Consider the following 12359-nt stretch of genomic DNA (forward strand, 5'->3'; position numbering starts at 1 on the left):
CATTAAAAAATTATACTTTTAATTAAATGAGACCCTAAATCACAAAACCAATCTTATAGTGCACAGGTACATTTTTTGGGGAAAAAAATATTGAATCAAAATGACAATTTTTTCTTTTATTACAAAAAATATTATTGTATTAAAAGTAAAGATCATCTTCCTCGAATACATTTTGTACATTTCAATAACAATAAAAAAATGTTTTGATTAGTAATGTGAATTGCTAAGAATGAACTCTAAACGCAATTTTGAACTTTTAGATTCCAGATAATATATATAGCCCATTTCACACATACATTACAGATCCAAAGTCTGACATGATTTCGTGCTTTGCCTACGTTAATTCTTCATTTTTCCCCACATGGAAAGAACCTATATAAACATATATGTTTTAATATAGGTTTTGATATAGGTTTCTGATATATGTGAAATATATAAAATTGTCCTATATTATATGTACATATATGCACATATATGGGTACATCTATATTCACCTATATCAGGGGTCGGCAACCCAAAATGTTGAAAGAGCCATATTGGACCAAAAAAACAAAAAACAAATATGTTTGGAGCCGCAAAAAATGTAAAGCCTTATATAAGCCTTTTAATGAAGGAAACACATGCTGTATGTATCTACAGTAGCTATATTAGCCTACTATAAAAATGACTAAGTTGGCTACAAATAAATAATGAGCCTTCATGATAAAATAGCCACTGAAATCAGGTGGTTGGTGTTAATTTCGTTGTCATTTAAACACTTCAGCACAGCCTCTGGTCTTTCAGTGATATTAATTTGATCATTTCTTCTTGCGGCCCATCAGAGTTCACATACCTGCATAAAAGCGCATTGAATATCGGTCACATCATAGGCAATTGAGTATGCTGGCACTGAATTAATGTCCTTGGTTTGCTGATCGGTGATGTTACCTGCCATTTTAATAGCCCTTTCCTTCACTGTCTTAGCGGAGAGAGGTATACTGTATCTTTAATTTTTTGTATTATCTTGGTTTGGTTTTTGAAGTCTGCAAATAGGTGTTCTAATATGTTGAATGACTCCTTCATGTAGTCACCATCTGTGAACGGTTTTCCATGCTTTATTATGTCCCGGTTTGTTTACAACAGCCACCTGCCCGGCATCCCGCCCTGCTGATAGAAACGTGTGTCGCAGGCTATGACGCAAATCTTCGTTGACAGAAATGTTGAAATTAAATATTAATTCTACACACTTTTACAGCATTTGAAAACGTTAAAAAATGTTTGTCCTCCTATAGAAATCATATTAAAACAAAAATATATACTAACCTTCCCCATCTTTTTGAACATTTTTGAAAAAACTTCAGGGAGCCACAAGGGCAGCGCTAAAGAGCCGCATGCGGCTCTAGAGCCGCGGGTTGCTGACCCCTGACCTATATGTTAGTAAAGTTATTAAAATACAGCTGCTAGACAACATTATTAAAAAATATATATATTTGCTTGATCAAATAGTACAAGAAATAAATATATTCCAAGAACAATGCGGTATGGCGGGGGTTTGTAAGTTGCTAAAAATTTTTTTTAAAGCACTCCAGTGTTTAGGTGTTCTGTATTTGACTGAGATAAATAATCTACTGAAATGTGTATATTCCATACAAGCTGAAGCTGATCAGTCAATTCTTGTCACATGACTCATGGTGCTCTCCTGGCATTTATTCAACTGTTTGTGTCTGGAAGGTGCGAGCATGTCTTGCCGCTTGCCTCCGCAAGCCATGCACCTCCATTAAAAAATAACAAACTTGCGCAAACTCTACAAAAAGACGCAATATGCGAACGGCTACCCCTAAAAGGCTGCCGCCATTTGCGATCTTCAGCAATTGATCTTCTTGCACAGACATGGTGGATCCATCTGATTTGTTGACAAATGGGTTGTGGATGTATTCCTTGGCAGTCTGCGGGGCCCTTCACTGGGCCTTTTTTCACTTAGCAAAGAAACTTTCCAAAGACTTCTGTTTCTTAATCATTTTGCTGCTTGTGGGTTAAATTTGGGCACTCAAGTAGATGTAAACGAATCCAGATGTAAGCTAAGAATAAGGTCATTTTTCTAAATAAAATATTTTTCAAAACAAAAGATCATTCATAGATAATAAATAAAATGGAAATAATTAATAATTCCTTGTGTGGCCCAGTACTAGTTAATCCATGGACCAGTACCAGCCCGCGGTCCGGTGGTTGAGGACCACTGCTCTAGATTACTATACTATACTGTCTTTTAAAATTTAAAATTAAAGTAGTGGGATTTTTATGAGCTGGTTGTTTATACAGACCTTAAAAATGCATTAGGGATCAAATATGTAAATGGGTTTTTTTGCATAATAGGTTCACTTTAGGGTTAAGTTTTGTTAAACTGTTTACACATAAAAACATATAACAACATATATAAGGCTCGGGTAACACAAATGTCTAAATAGTCATTATATTGAACAAGAACAGTGAAGCAAGAATAGTGTCTCTTACCAACATTAACGTCTTCACATCTCCTGTTGAAGTTTTCATAAGAGTCCCAACGGATTAAGGGATCCTGTGTGTTGTAGTCCACAGAGACACTAGGTCCATTCTGTAGATGATCCAACCCTTAGAGTGACAAAAAGAGCTTCAGATTTGAGAAAAAGTATGCTGTTTACTTCTGACCTTACACATTTGGTAAATGAAATTACCTTTGATTTTCTCAGGATCAAAAGAAAAGATAAACTCCACCTTCCCATATTCAGGAAATCTCTCATCTGCTAATTCACATATTTAGATTTTTTAAAGTTATGACTCATTATTAAAACATAAACAAAATTTAATTATACCTTTATAGCAGAACTAAAAGACACTAACCTTTAAATGTGTCATCAAGGTCATTCTTGGTGAAGACCAGAGCTAAATTGTGTAATGCACATGTGTGGAACTGTACTCTGAAGATCACATCCCTACTGGGGTTTTGATATCGTTTGTGATAACATTTCAGCTTCAGATTTGAGCATATGAAAAAAAGAGGACAGAAAAGAAAATGTATAGGGTGGGTGGGTAGCACAGAAAGAAATAGCAGATTTTCTCTCATCTTTAACAGTATTTATAGTGTTAACAGGGTTGCTTTTGCAGTTCCTACCAGTATATCTCCTTTTAGTAGCAGACCAGGCTCAATGGTGATACAGATGCTTGTATGACTGTCACCTTTAACATTACTGTTAAACACCAAGGGGAAAAATGATGAAAAGGGTTATTACACGCATGCTTCAAGCTGTCTCAATGCTGAATTCTTCAGACTAAGGCTAAATAAATGACTAGCATATTTAAATATTATCATCTACTGAACATGAACATGAAAATTTAACTAAAAGCTCTGCATATTAATGACATCAGTACCACAGTGGAGAAAGAAATCCAAATTACTTCTGTACAATATAGAAAAGTAACAGCCAGGTAAATTAGTGATAATTTTACAGTAGATAAAAATACATTATATACAAATTTTAATTCAAAGGAAAGAATTATCAGGCAGTTTTCAAAACAAAGAAAGGTCTGAAATAGATTTGATGACATTGACCATATTCAAATAATTTATTCGAGAAACATCAATTTTAATTCCAAAGAATGTAAAATGCCATCAAACTTTTATTTTATAGTTAAAAAGCATTCCTTCAAGCATCTATAATTAACTTTGCAACTACATGTTAACAATCTTAACTGTTTATTTGTTATCTGTATTACATGTTAACTGTTTATTTGTATATTGTCTGCTTAATGGTGTATCAAGGCATTCTATTAAAGAGAAATTTTCAAGAACATGCCAGCTAAAAAAGTTGCTTTACAAAATATCTAAAGGGGACCATCAAAATAATGTATAACTTAAATGGTTATTAGTATGCTAGATATGTAGCTTTTAGTATTTCTGAAAAACTGAAATATATGTGTGCATCAGTCTCAGCTAAAATATGATCACAATCACATTTTACCTAACAACATAATTCAGCATAAACATTAGAGAATGCCATACTTACTAAATTCCAGATGTGTACACAGGCTGCATTGCTTGATAGATTTTGAGAAAGGGTCTGCAACCTGACAAGGTTAGATATAATAAAACACATCAGTGGTTTTACGGTCACTTATACTAGCTTTATATGCAATGTTGAACATAATATGCACTGATGGATTTAAATGGTTAGCAGCATGTGCACCCACCTCCTATAGACTCAAAATTCGGGATGCCATGCATGATGACATGGTGAAGGAACAAGGGTTTGTTATTGATCTTTATGTGACCAGAAAGGAGACCAGCGAAGTATTGCACATACCTACACAAAAATACAAAGTTTCGCAAAAATTAAAAAAGCACGTTTTTTCAAAGTCCTTTTCAGTGATCACCATTGCCTTAATACTTGAACGTCTTTTGTAAAATACACATGAAATATCTGTGTATGAATTAAAAGCAAGTCATGAAGAACATGATCAGAGAGAATGCAAGTATGAACTGGATACAATTCTCTCAAATGGAACTTAAAGTGATAGAAAATGTACTCACTAATTACGCAATCTCAAGTAATTTTAAATCTTTCTGTGTATATTTCTTTTGTTGAACACAAAGAAAGACATTTTGAAGAAAGCTGAAACCCTGTAACCATTGACATGCGTGGTAGGAAAATACAAATAATATGTGAGCAGTGTTGGGGAGGTTACTTTGGAAATGTAATAAATTACAGTTACAAATTACCCTATTTGAAAAGTAATAAGTAGAGTACCATATCAATTACTTTCTAAAAGTAAAGCAACTTACTACATCTAATTACTTTTTGATTACTATTAGAAAATTGATATTTTCAACTAAATAATTTTCAAACATTTATACCAAGCAGGTTTGATCTTACAGTAGCACTCTGATTACTGTAAAATTTCTAAATCTTTTATTAATTGAATTAAGATTATATTAATTTAATTATAAAGTACAGCCATCACACAACCAGACCTTTTATCAAAAAAAAAAAAAAGAAAAAAGAAAAAAATGGTTTACTGTTGTTACAAAAATAAAAATTTTATTTGGTTGTGCAGGGTGATATTTGTGGCTTTTGCAAACACACACACACACACACACACACACACACACACACACACACACACACACACACACACACACACACACACACACACACACACACACACACACACATCCAAGCTATTTTTGCAATTGTCATTTTTAAATTGAAGCAACTTAAATCCAAGTCAATGGTATCTTAGTGATTATTTTTTTCTGATCAAGTTTTACTGCAAATAATATGCTGTACCAAACAGAAACAAACTATAGTACATAACAGCAAAAAGTTACACTTTTAAATATTAGTAATTTATAGTAAAGGAAAGTATTTAGGAATAAGTGTAATATTGTATATTTATATTTACATTTCTTCAATAATAAATTACATTACATAATGTAGTATAGTTAGTAACCATCATGAACTAATAGTAATTACCATAGTATACTTTAGCCTTTTACTACAGTATACTCTCAATATATATATATATATATATATATATATATATATATATATATATATATATATATATATATATATATATATATATATATATATATATACCTCCTCTCCCTCTTTCATCTTTTCATCAAGCAAATTTCTTCCTTAGTTTCTCTGTCGCAAATCCATCATTTGAATCTCATTAGTTATAACACAAAGTGCCCATAATGATGCTCTAAACTAGGCTGAGTAACAACATCTTTAGAGAAGAACCCCATTGTTTCTTTGTACAAATGATATTGTTTTACACGCACATATATTTAAAATGAAATCCAATATTAGTTTTGGTTAAAACATGCACTCGCTTTCCATATTAATTGAAATATATGTAAATGGCACATATAGGGCCTATGTTTCCTTTACAAATATTATTGAGAACATTACATATTCTATTCTAAAACAAAAAAATCACTTACAAAAGCTAACACGTATTCTAATATCATATATAATCATATAAATAAATAAATAATTAGGCCATTTATTAAGAAATTATATTTAATATTTAATATTTATTAGGAAATAAAAAACCCTACTTTAATAATAATAATAAAATTATTAATGTTGATGACAATTATTATTATTATTATTATTATTATTATTGAGTAGGATATTGATTATTTTATTTTATTTTTTAAAAAGTCTACTTTTAAAATTAGACACATGTAAATCCCTCCAGAAATTTACTAACCAACAGGCCCATGTCATATACAGTGCAGATACTTAATAAAATAACCTACTATAAATGAAAACCCTTAACAGATGCTATTTTTGTTTTGTTTTCACAAGCTTTGGAGATGTAATATACAACTTTTAAATAATAGGTCACCTATTTCTATTTCTTCTTTCGTCATGAGCCACGACTATTTTCAAAGTGCACTGCGAAGGGAGCGCAATTGTAAACATGAAGATTACTAAAACTAAACTTTAAAAATACTTTGAAAGCAAATGACACCTAAGAGAAATGACTTTAATGCTTTTAAAAAAATAGTTCCAAGTTTAAATGTTAGAATGTTCTAATGATTAGGGCATAGGGGGGAAAACCGGAAATAGAACACAGTCAGAAACTACAGTATGTTTCTAACTACAGCTCCAGAGGTTTAGTTGCAAGCATAGACGTTTGAGGCGCAGTTTGCGAATGTTCATTGGAACGATGGATTTGTGCAGCGGCAAATAAACAAACTTAGTAACGACACAACTTGCGACCTTAGTTGGCTAACAATAGTTTTTGGAAACACACCCCAGAGCAAAAGGTGGCAGTAACGCACCAAAAAGTTTGTTGTCGACCACCGAAAAACAGGTAGAAGAACAAATCGTCATTCTCGCCCTCATATGGCTTTATTCTCATCAGCTATACACCGGCCTCACAATTCTGTGAATGTTGGAGCCATCACTTATTGGTGACCGGTAAATGTAGCTTGTGTGGACGCTACTGTGCTACTTGACTAAAACAAATAGCTTCGCTACTGAAAAGCTATTTGATTTAGGAAGTAGAGACGCTACCACCACACTACTGAGAATGTAGTTATATCAGAATAGCCCCACTTTGATAAATGGCCTTAGCAGAAGGCATTGTGCATGTCAAAAACAGGCAAAGCAACAGATTAATATTATTCAACATATACCATATTTTAAAGAACATTTTAGATGTAACCCATTTGTAATCTTTAACATTTTCATAAGTAACTGTAATTTAGTTACACATTTTTTTTCAGTAACTGTAACCAATTACAGTTACATTTATTTTGTATTCTCTAACACTGTATGCAAGTCAATGATTGCAGGTTTTCATCAAAATATCTTCGTTTGTGTTTAAGTTTGGGACAAATGAATGTAGAGTAAATGAAGACAATTTTCATTTTTGGGATAAAATATCCTTTTAAATTAAAGAGAGAATTTAGGTAATTAAAATGTTATTATTATTTATATTATTTTCTACTTTACTTCCAGATTTAGGACATGCACTGTGGAAGTACTCACTGGTTCAATCCCCAAACTGAAATAAGGCAGCATGCACTTAGTTCAGACTTTGCAACAAGAAATGACTCACAAACATCTAAAGCATAATGACCTATTTCTCACAAAAATAGGAAGTCATCGTGGTTCTGTGTAACTTGTTTGATTACAAAATTAGGATTTTAAAGTTTGCATGGATATTCTGGTGCAAAGTCAAAAAAAGCATGTGTGATGCATTGCTCACCTCCTCTGGGAAGGCTGCCCCACAGGCATGGCTTTGTCTTCATAAAAACGCTTCATCGCAAACCTGTCCAATGCCTGGTCAGCACTGTGAATATGAACACAAAACACACTTTGCCAAATACATTATCATTTCTTTTCTGTACTAAATGCAACCAAATATTTCAAATAGATACCTGGCGGATATGTTACTGTAGTGCATATAGGCACCGACCACAACACCAGTTCTCCCCCAGTTTCCCTGCAAGACATTTGGCTCAATTATCAAGGTACTTGATGCATCATCTTTTCCCTCCACCAATTTGAATAAATAACGCTAAATCTCAAAACAAAAAACAATATAATAAATGCAATAATAGACAATGCTTAGGAAGTCTGGCACATTCTGTATGGGATATGGAGCTACAATTTAAATGGTTAAACAAGACTTGCACATTTTTGTCCTCTGTTGTGGATAACACGCATAAAAGTACTAGAAAGCAGTTTTCTGAGATCACAAGAATCCTTCAGTTTATTCAGCTGTGAGCATATGACTTTAAATAAGAGTTATAAAAATATAAATATGAAATTATAAAACATCACCTTTATTGTAAATTCCTTTCCAATTACAGCATACTAATTAACAACAGCAGATCAGTCCAGAGTCCAGACAGTCATGCAAGGTGAAGGAGGTGGATATTGGGTGAGCAGACCAGACGTGATATGATGATCACCTTGTTGTGAAGTACCACCACATTGTGAGGGTCTGCATTAAGCCAGGTGTCCATGGCTTTACAGATACTGCAGATTTTGTCTAGAGCGGGAGCATGATGATCAGGCCATCCAAAGTCCAGCACCTATCATAAATAAACACATGCATAAAATCAGACCACATGCTGGCAGAAAAGACACCTTATACAGTGTATATATACATAGGTATATATATATATATATATATATATATATATATATATATATATATATATATATATATATATATATATATATATATATTTATATATATATATATATATTTAAAAAAAAATTTTTTTTATTTGTCACATTCTACAACACGATTCCTTTAGTTAGTAAATGTATGTATTAACATCACCGGAGAATGAACAGTACTTGTATAAGATTTAGTAAGTAAGGGATAATGCACATTGCAGAATAAATCTGACAGGCTTATCAGCAGCCTGATGTGATTAAGACTGGACAGCATTATTCTGTAAAAACAACCAACTAGATGTACATTATCCAGATTCAAGAGTTCACACTTAGCTGATGATTGTTAATAAGCTAGTTTGGCATGCTGTCCCGGGAGAGAGCCCTGAGCTCATAAGAGCCTCGAGCCCGGGGCTCCCTCCCGTTGCAGGGCGAGAGGGGAGTTTGAGCTCGGGTAGGTCTCGAGAATGCTGACTGTTTGGGTAGATGCCCGAACCGGAGGCATTTTGCTGTGAGGCCGCAGTGCTAGCCACTGGGCCGCTATGCTGCCCTGTAGACAAAAGAAGAGGAGATGGGGTGGAAGGGGGGATTCTTCAAGACGAAGATGACTAAAGGTAAGTTGTTTGGTTATTTATACCTGGTTAGGAATAGTCTGATTGGTGGTTCGTACATTAGCTTGATTCGGGGCCAGCCGTATCAAATCATAAGCACGTGATCCTCTCGAAATTAGTTTATGAATAAACTTCACTTATTACTTAGTTACTTTCCACAAACCTAAATAATTTGACACAAAATTCTGATCAAAGGAGCATTTCCCAAAACCATTGTTAGCCAACAAAGGTTGCAAGTTTCGTCGATACAAACATAGTTTGTTTATTTGCCTTTTACCAAATCCGTCGCTCCAACGAACATTCGCAAACTGCGTCGCAAACTTGAGGACTCTCTCAACTCTGGAGTTATAGTTAGAAACATAGTTCCTGGCTGTGTACTATTCCCACTTATCCCCCCTTGGTCCTATTCATTTAGAACATTCTAACATTCAAAGTTGGAATTATTAAAAGTAAAAAGGCATTAAGGTCATCTCTCTTAGGTGTAATGTGCTTACAAACTATTTTTACAGTTCAGTTTTAGCTATCTTTACGTTAACAATTATGCTCCCTTCGCAGTGCACTTTGAAAACATTGATGTCATTTTGAACACAGCCTCATGGCGAAAGCTATAGGTCGACCTATTATTTAAAAGCGGAATTTATGTTACGTCTCTAAAGCTTGTGAAAACAAAAAGCATTTGTTAATTCTTTTCATTTATAGGGGTTATTTATTAAATATCTGTACTGTATATGACATGGGCCTGCTGGTTAGAACTTTATGCAGTGGTTTACATGTGTTAAATTGTAAAAGTTGACTTTTCAAAAAAAATAATAATAATAATTAATAAACAACATACTACTTGATAGTATTATTATTAATGTAGGATTTTTTTTTTCATTTCTAATGAACAATAAAAATTACATTTAATTTTATAATAAATAGCCTCATTATTTATCTATTTATATGATTTATATATGATATTAGAATATGTGTTAGCTTTTGTAAGTGATATGCTTTAGAATAGAATTTATAATGTTCAATATTAGTAAGGCAAACATAGGCCCTATGTGCCATTTACATATATTTCAGTTAATATGGAAAGCAAGTGCATGTTTTTACCAAATCTAATATTGGATTTTATTTTAAATGTATGTGCGTGTAAAACAATATAATTTGCCCAAAAATTGTGTTTTCTCTAAAGAAGTAGTTACCCCACCCAGTTTAGAGCGTCATTATTGGCGTTTTTTGTTATAACTAAGGTGGTTCAAACGATTGATCTGCGACAGAGAAATTACAGATTTTGGGAAACACCCGTCACTACATAGTTCTTTTCCCAAATGATGCAAAGTACCATGCTAGTTCAGCCACGTGTTACGTCAATGTTTGGGAAACGCACCCCTGAGCTGTAACAATTTACTAGTCTTTTAATGTAATGGAAAGTTTGCAGAAACAAAAAAATGATCTCAACAAACAGTTAGATGCAGTCTATACTGTCCTAGGTAGTTAATGTTAATTTATATATTTAGCAATGCATTTTTAAAACCCAAAATTGTCCTTGTTAATGTTAGTAAAGGCACTGTTCACAAGGACTAACAATGAAAGATGGTATTTACATTCACTAATTTAACAAAGATAAAAAGTGTATTGTTCATTGTTTGTTATTGTTGTTAAATACATTCATGAACATTAATTAAAGGAACCTTATTGGAAAGTTTTAACATTTACTTATAAATAAACTCACTCTTGGGTTCTGCTTGGTGATGTCATGCCTCCGTTCACTGAGATTAAGCATCTGAAATTAAAAATAAAAATGTTTAAGCATTAATTTCTCAACGTAAACAGCATTCTGATTCTCCTTCATTTGGTCACTATGAGTTGATGACAGATTGGTGATTCTGCCAAGGAGACCAAAAAGACAAAACAGAGTTTGTATTAAAAAAGACCAGTGGAAACTTGCAAGTAGAATATGCATACAAGGTCACTCCAATACAAATGGGTAATCAAGTAGCTTATCTGCAGTCAGATTTTTCTTTGTTGCTTTAGAGTAGCTCCTTCTGCAAGAGCATGTCTATGACCATGTTGACATTGAGCTCACTCAGGAATGGAAGGCACCTTTTACTTGCAGAGCCTTGTGCTCCCTCACTCACACTAACCTCGATGAAGTGGTGGCCTCTGGGAATGCTGACAGAGGTGATTGCAGTCAATTTATGTACACAATGCTTTACTGCCTGGAGGAATTCCCCATGTCTCTTGCCCAAAGCATGCAATGCTTACAAGGCTGTTGATCAGGCTGCCATGCATGCCATGGCCACTTACCCAAGCTAGGGCTCTCAAGAACATGTACAAGGATTCCCTAGGGTTTACACAACAATTTGCATTTAGTGATTAAACTAATGGTAGCTAAGGTGGCTCTGAAGTCCACTAGCAAGACAATATTCTCTTCAGCAATGCTGTGTGCAGATATTCACCTCAATGTTTATCCACTGGAGAACAATAAACTTTGCTTTGGCACTTTTTCAGTGGAACATGCACAAATGTTTCAACAATTCTAACACATCATTGACAATTATTCTGTTATCCAATCAGCATTAGACCAAACCCCCATAAATACCAAGGTTGTCCTACATTATCTCATGACTTTAGCATTAAATTCATCACCGCTAAATCACGTCTGAGATTATCTCCTTCCGGAGGATGACGCCTTTCTCACAGAGGAGATCTCCTCCAAGATTTCCCTGTCGGCACCCAGAGCACCGCAGCTTTGCTGGGCTCACCAACACAGTCCGCGGCAGCATCTCGAAGCCGCCATTCAGACAGCACTATGGCCACTCGATCAAGACGTTGTAGCTCATCAACTCTATCTCCCAGACAGCAATCTTCTCCAGCGTCTTCATTTGCCTCAGCCTTGTCCTCCTTCCCAATCACGGGAAAAAACACTGTTTCAGATCTCCGCCAAGCATCCCCTTCAGGGTCCCAAGGTTAACATTAGCGTGAGGCAGCCTCTGATATCAACACAAATTTCAACTCCAGTCATTCCCTTTTTTTCCTATTTTTGGGCTTTAGCTTCAGTGTGATGCCACCTCCGCTGATGTCACTAAAGCTT

At 34.2% G+C, this 12359-nt stretch overlaps 1 protein-coding gene across 23 annotated transcripts in view; it reads right to left on the minus strand.

Annotated features, from left to right (window-relative positions):
* tns1a (tensin 1a) overlaps positions 1-12359 on the minus strand; it is a 108282-nt gene that overhangs the window by 40560 nt on the left and 55363 nt on the right. For 10 of the 23 annotated variants that reach the window (XM_087256950.1, XM_087256951.1, XM_087256953.1 and 7 more), the window contains 10 exons: positions 10998-11048; positions 8456-8578; positions 7919-7983; positions 7747-7830; positions 4204-4316; positions 4020-4080; positions 3128-3203; positions 2857-2986; positions 2691-2756; positions 2491-2607 (listed from right to left, as the gene is read on the minus strand). In XM_087256950.1, coding sequence (XP_087113076.1) covers positions 2491-2607; positions 2691-2756; positions 2857-2986; positions 3128-3203; positions 4020-4080; positions 4204-4316; positions 7747-7830; positions 7919-7983; positions 8456-8578; positions 10998-11048 — 886 coding nt within the window. Of the gene's footprint in view, positions 1-2490; positions 2608-2690; positions 2760-2856; positions 2987-3127; positions 3204-4019; positions 4081-4203; positions 4317-7746; positions 7831-7918; positions 7984-8324; positions 8579-10997; positions 11049-12359 lie in introns of those variants that run through there. The other 13 variants (XM_087256954.1, XM_087256945.1, XM_087256952.1 and 10 more) reach the window with 4 other exon arrangements.

This window comes from Danio rerio, chromosome 6 (genome assembly GCF_052040795.2).
Source record: "Danio rerio strain M-AB ecotype USA chromosome 6, GRCz13ab, whole genome shotgun sequence".
Lineage (NCBI taxonomy): Eukaryota > Metazoa > Chordata > Actinopteri > Cypriniformes > Danionidae > Danio > Danio rerio.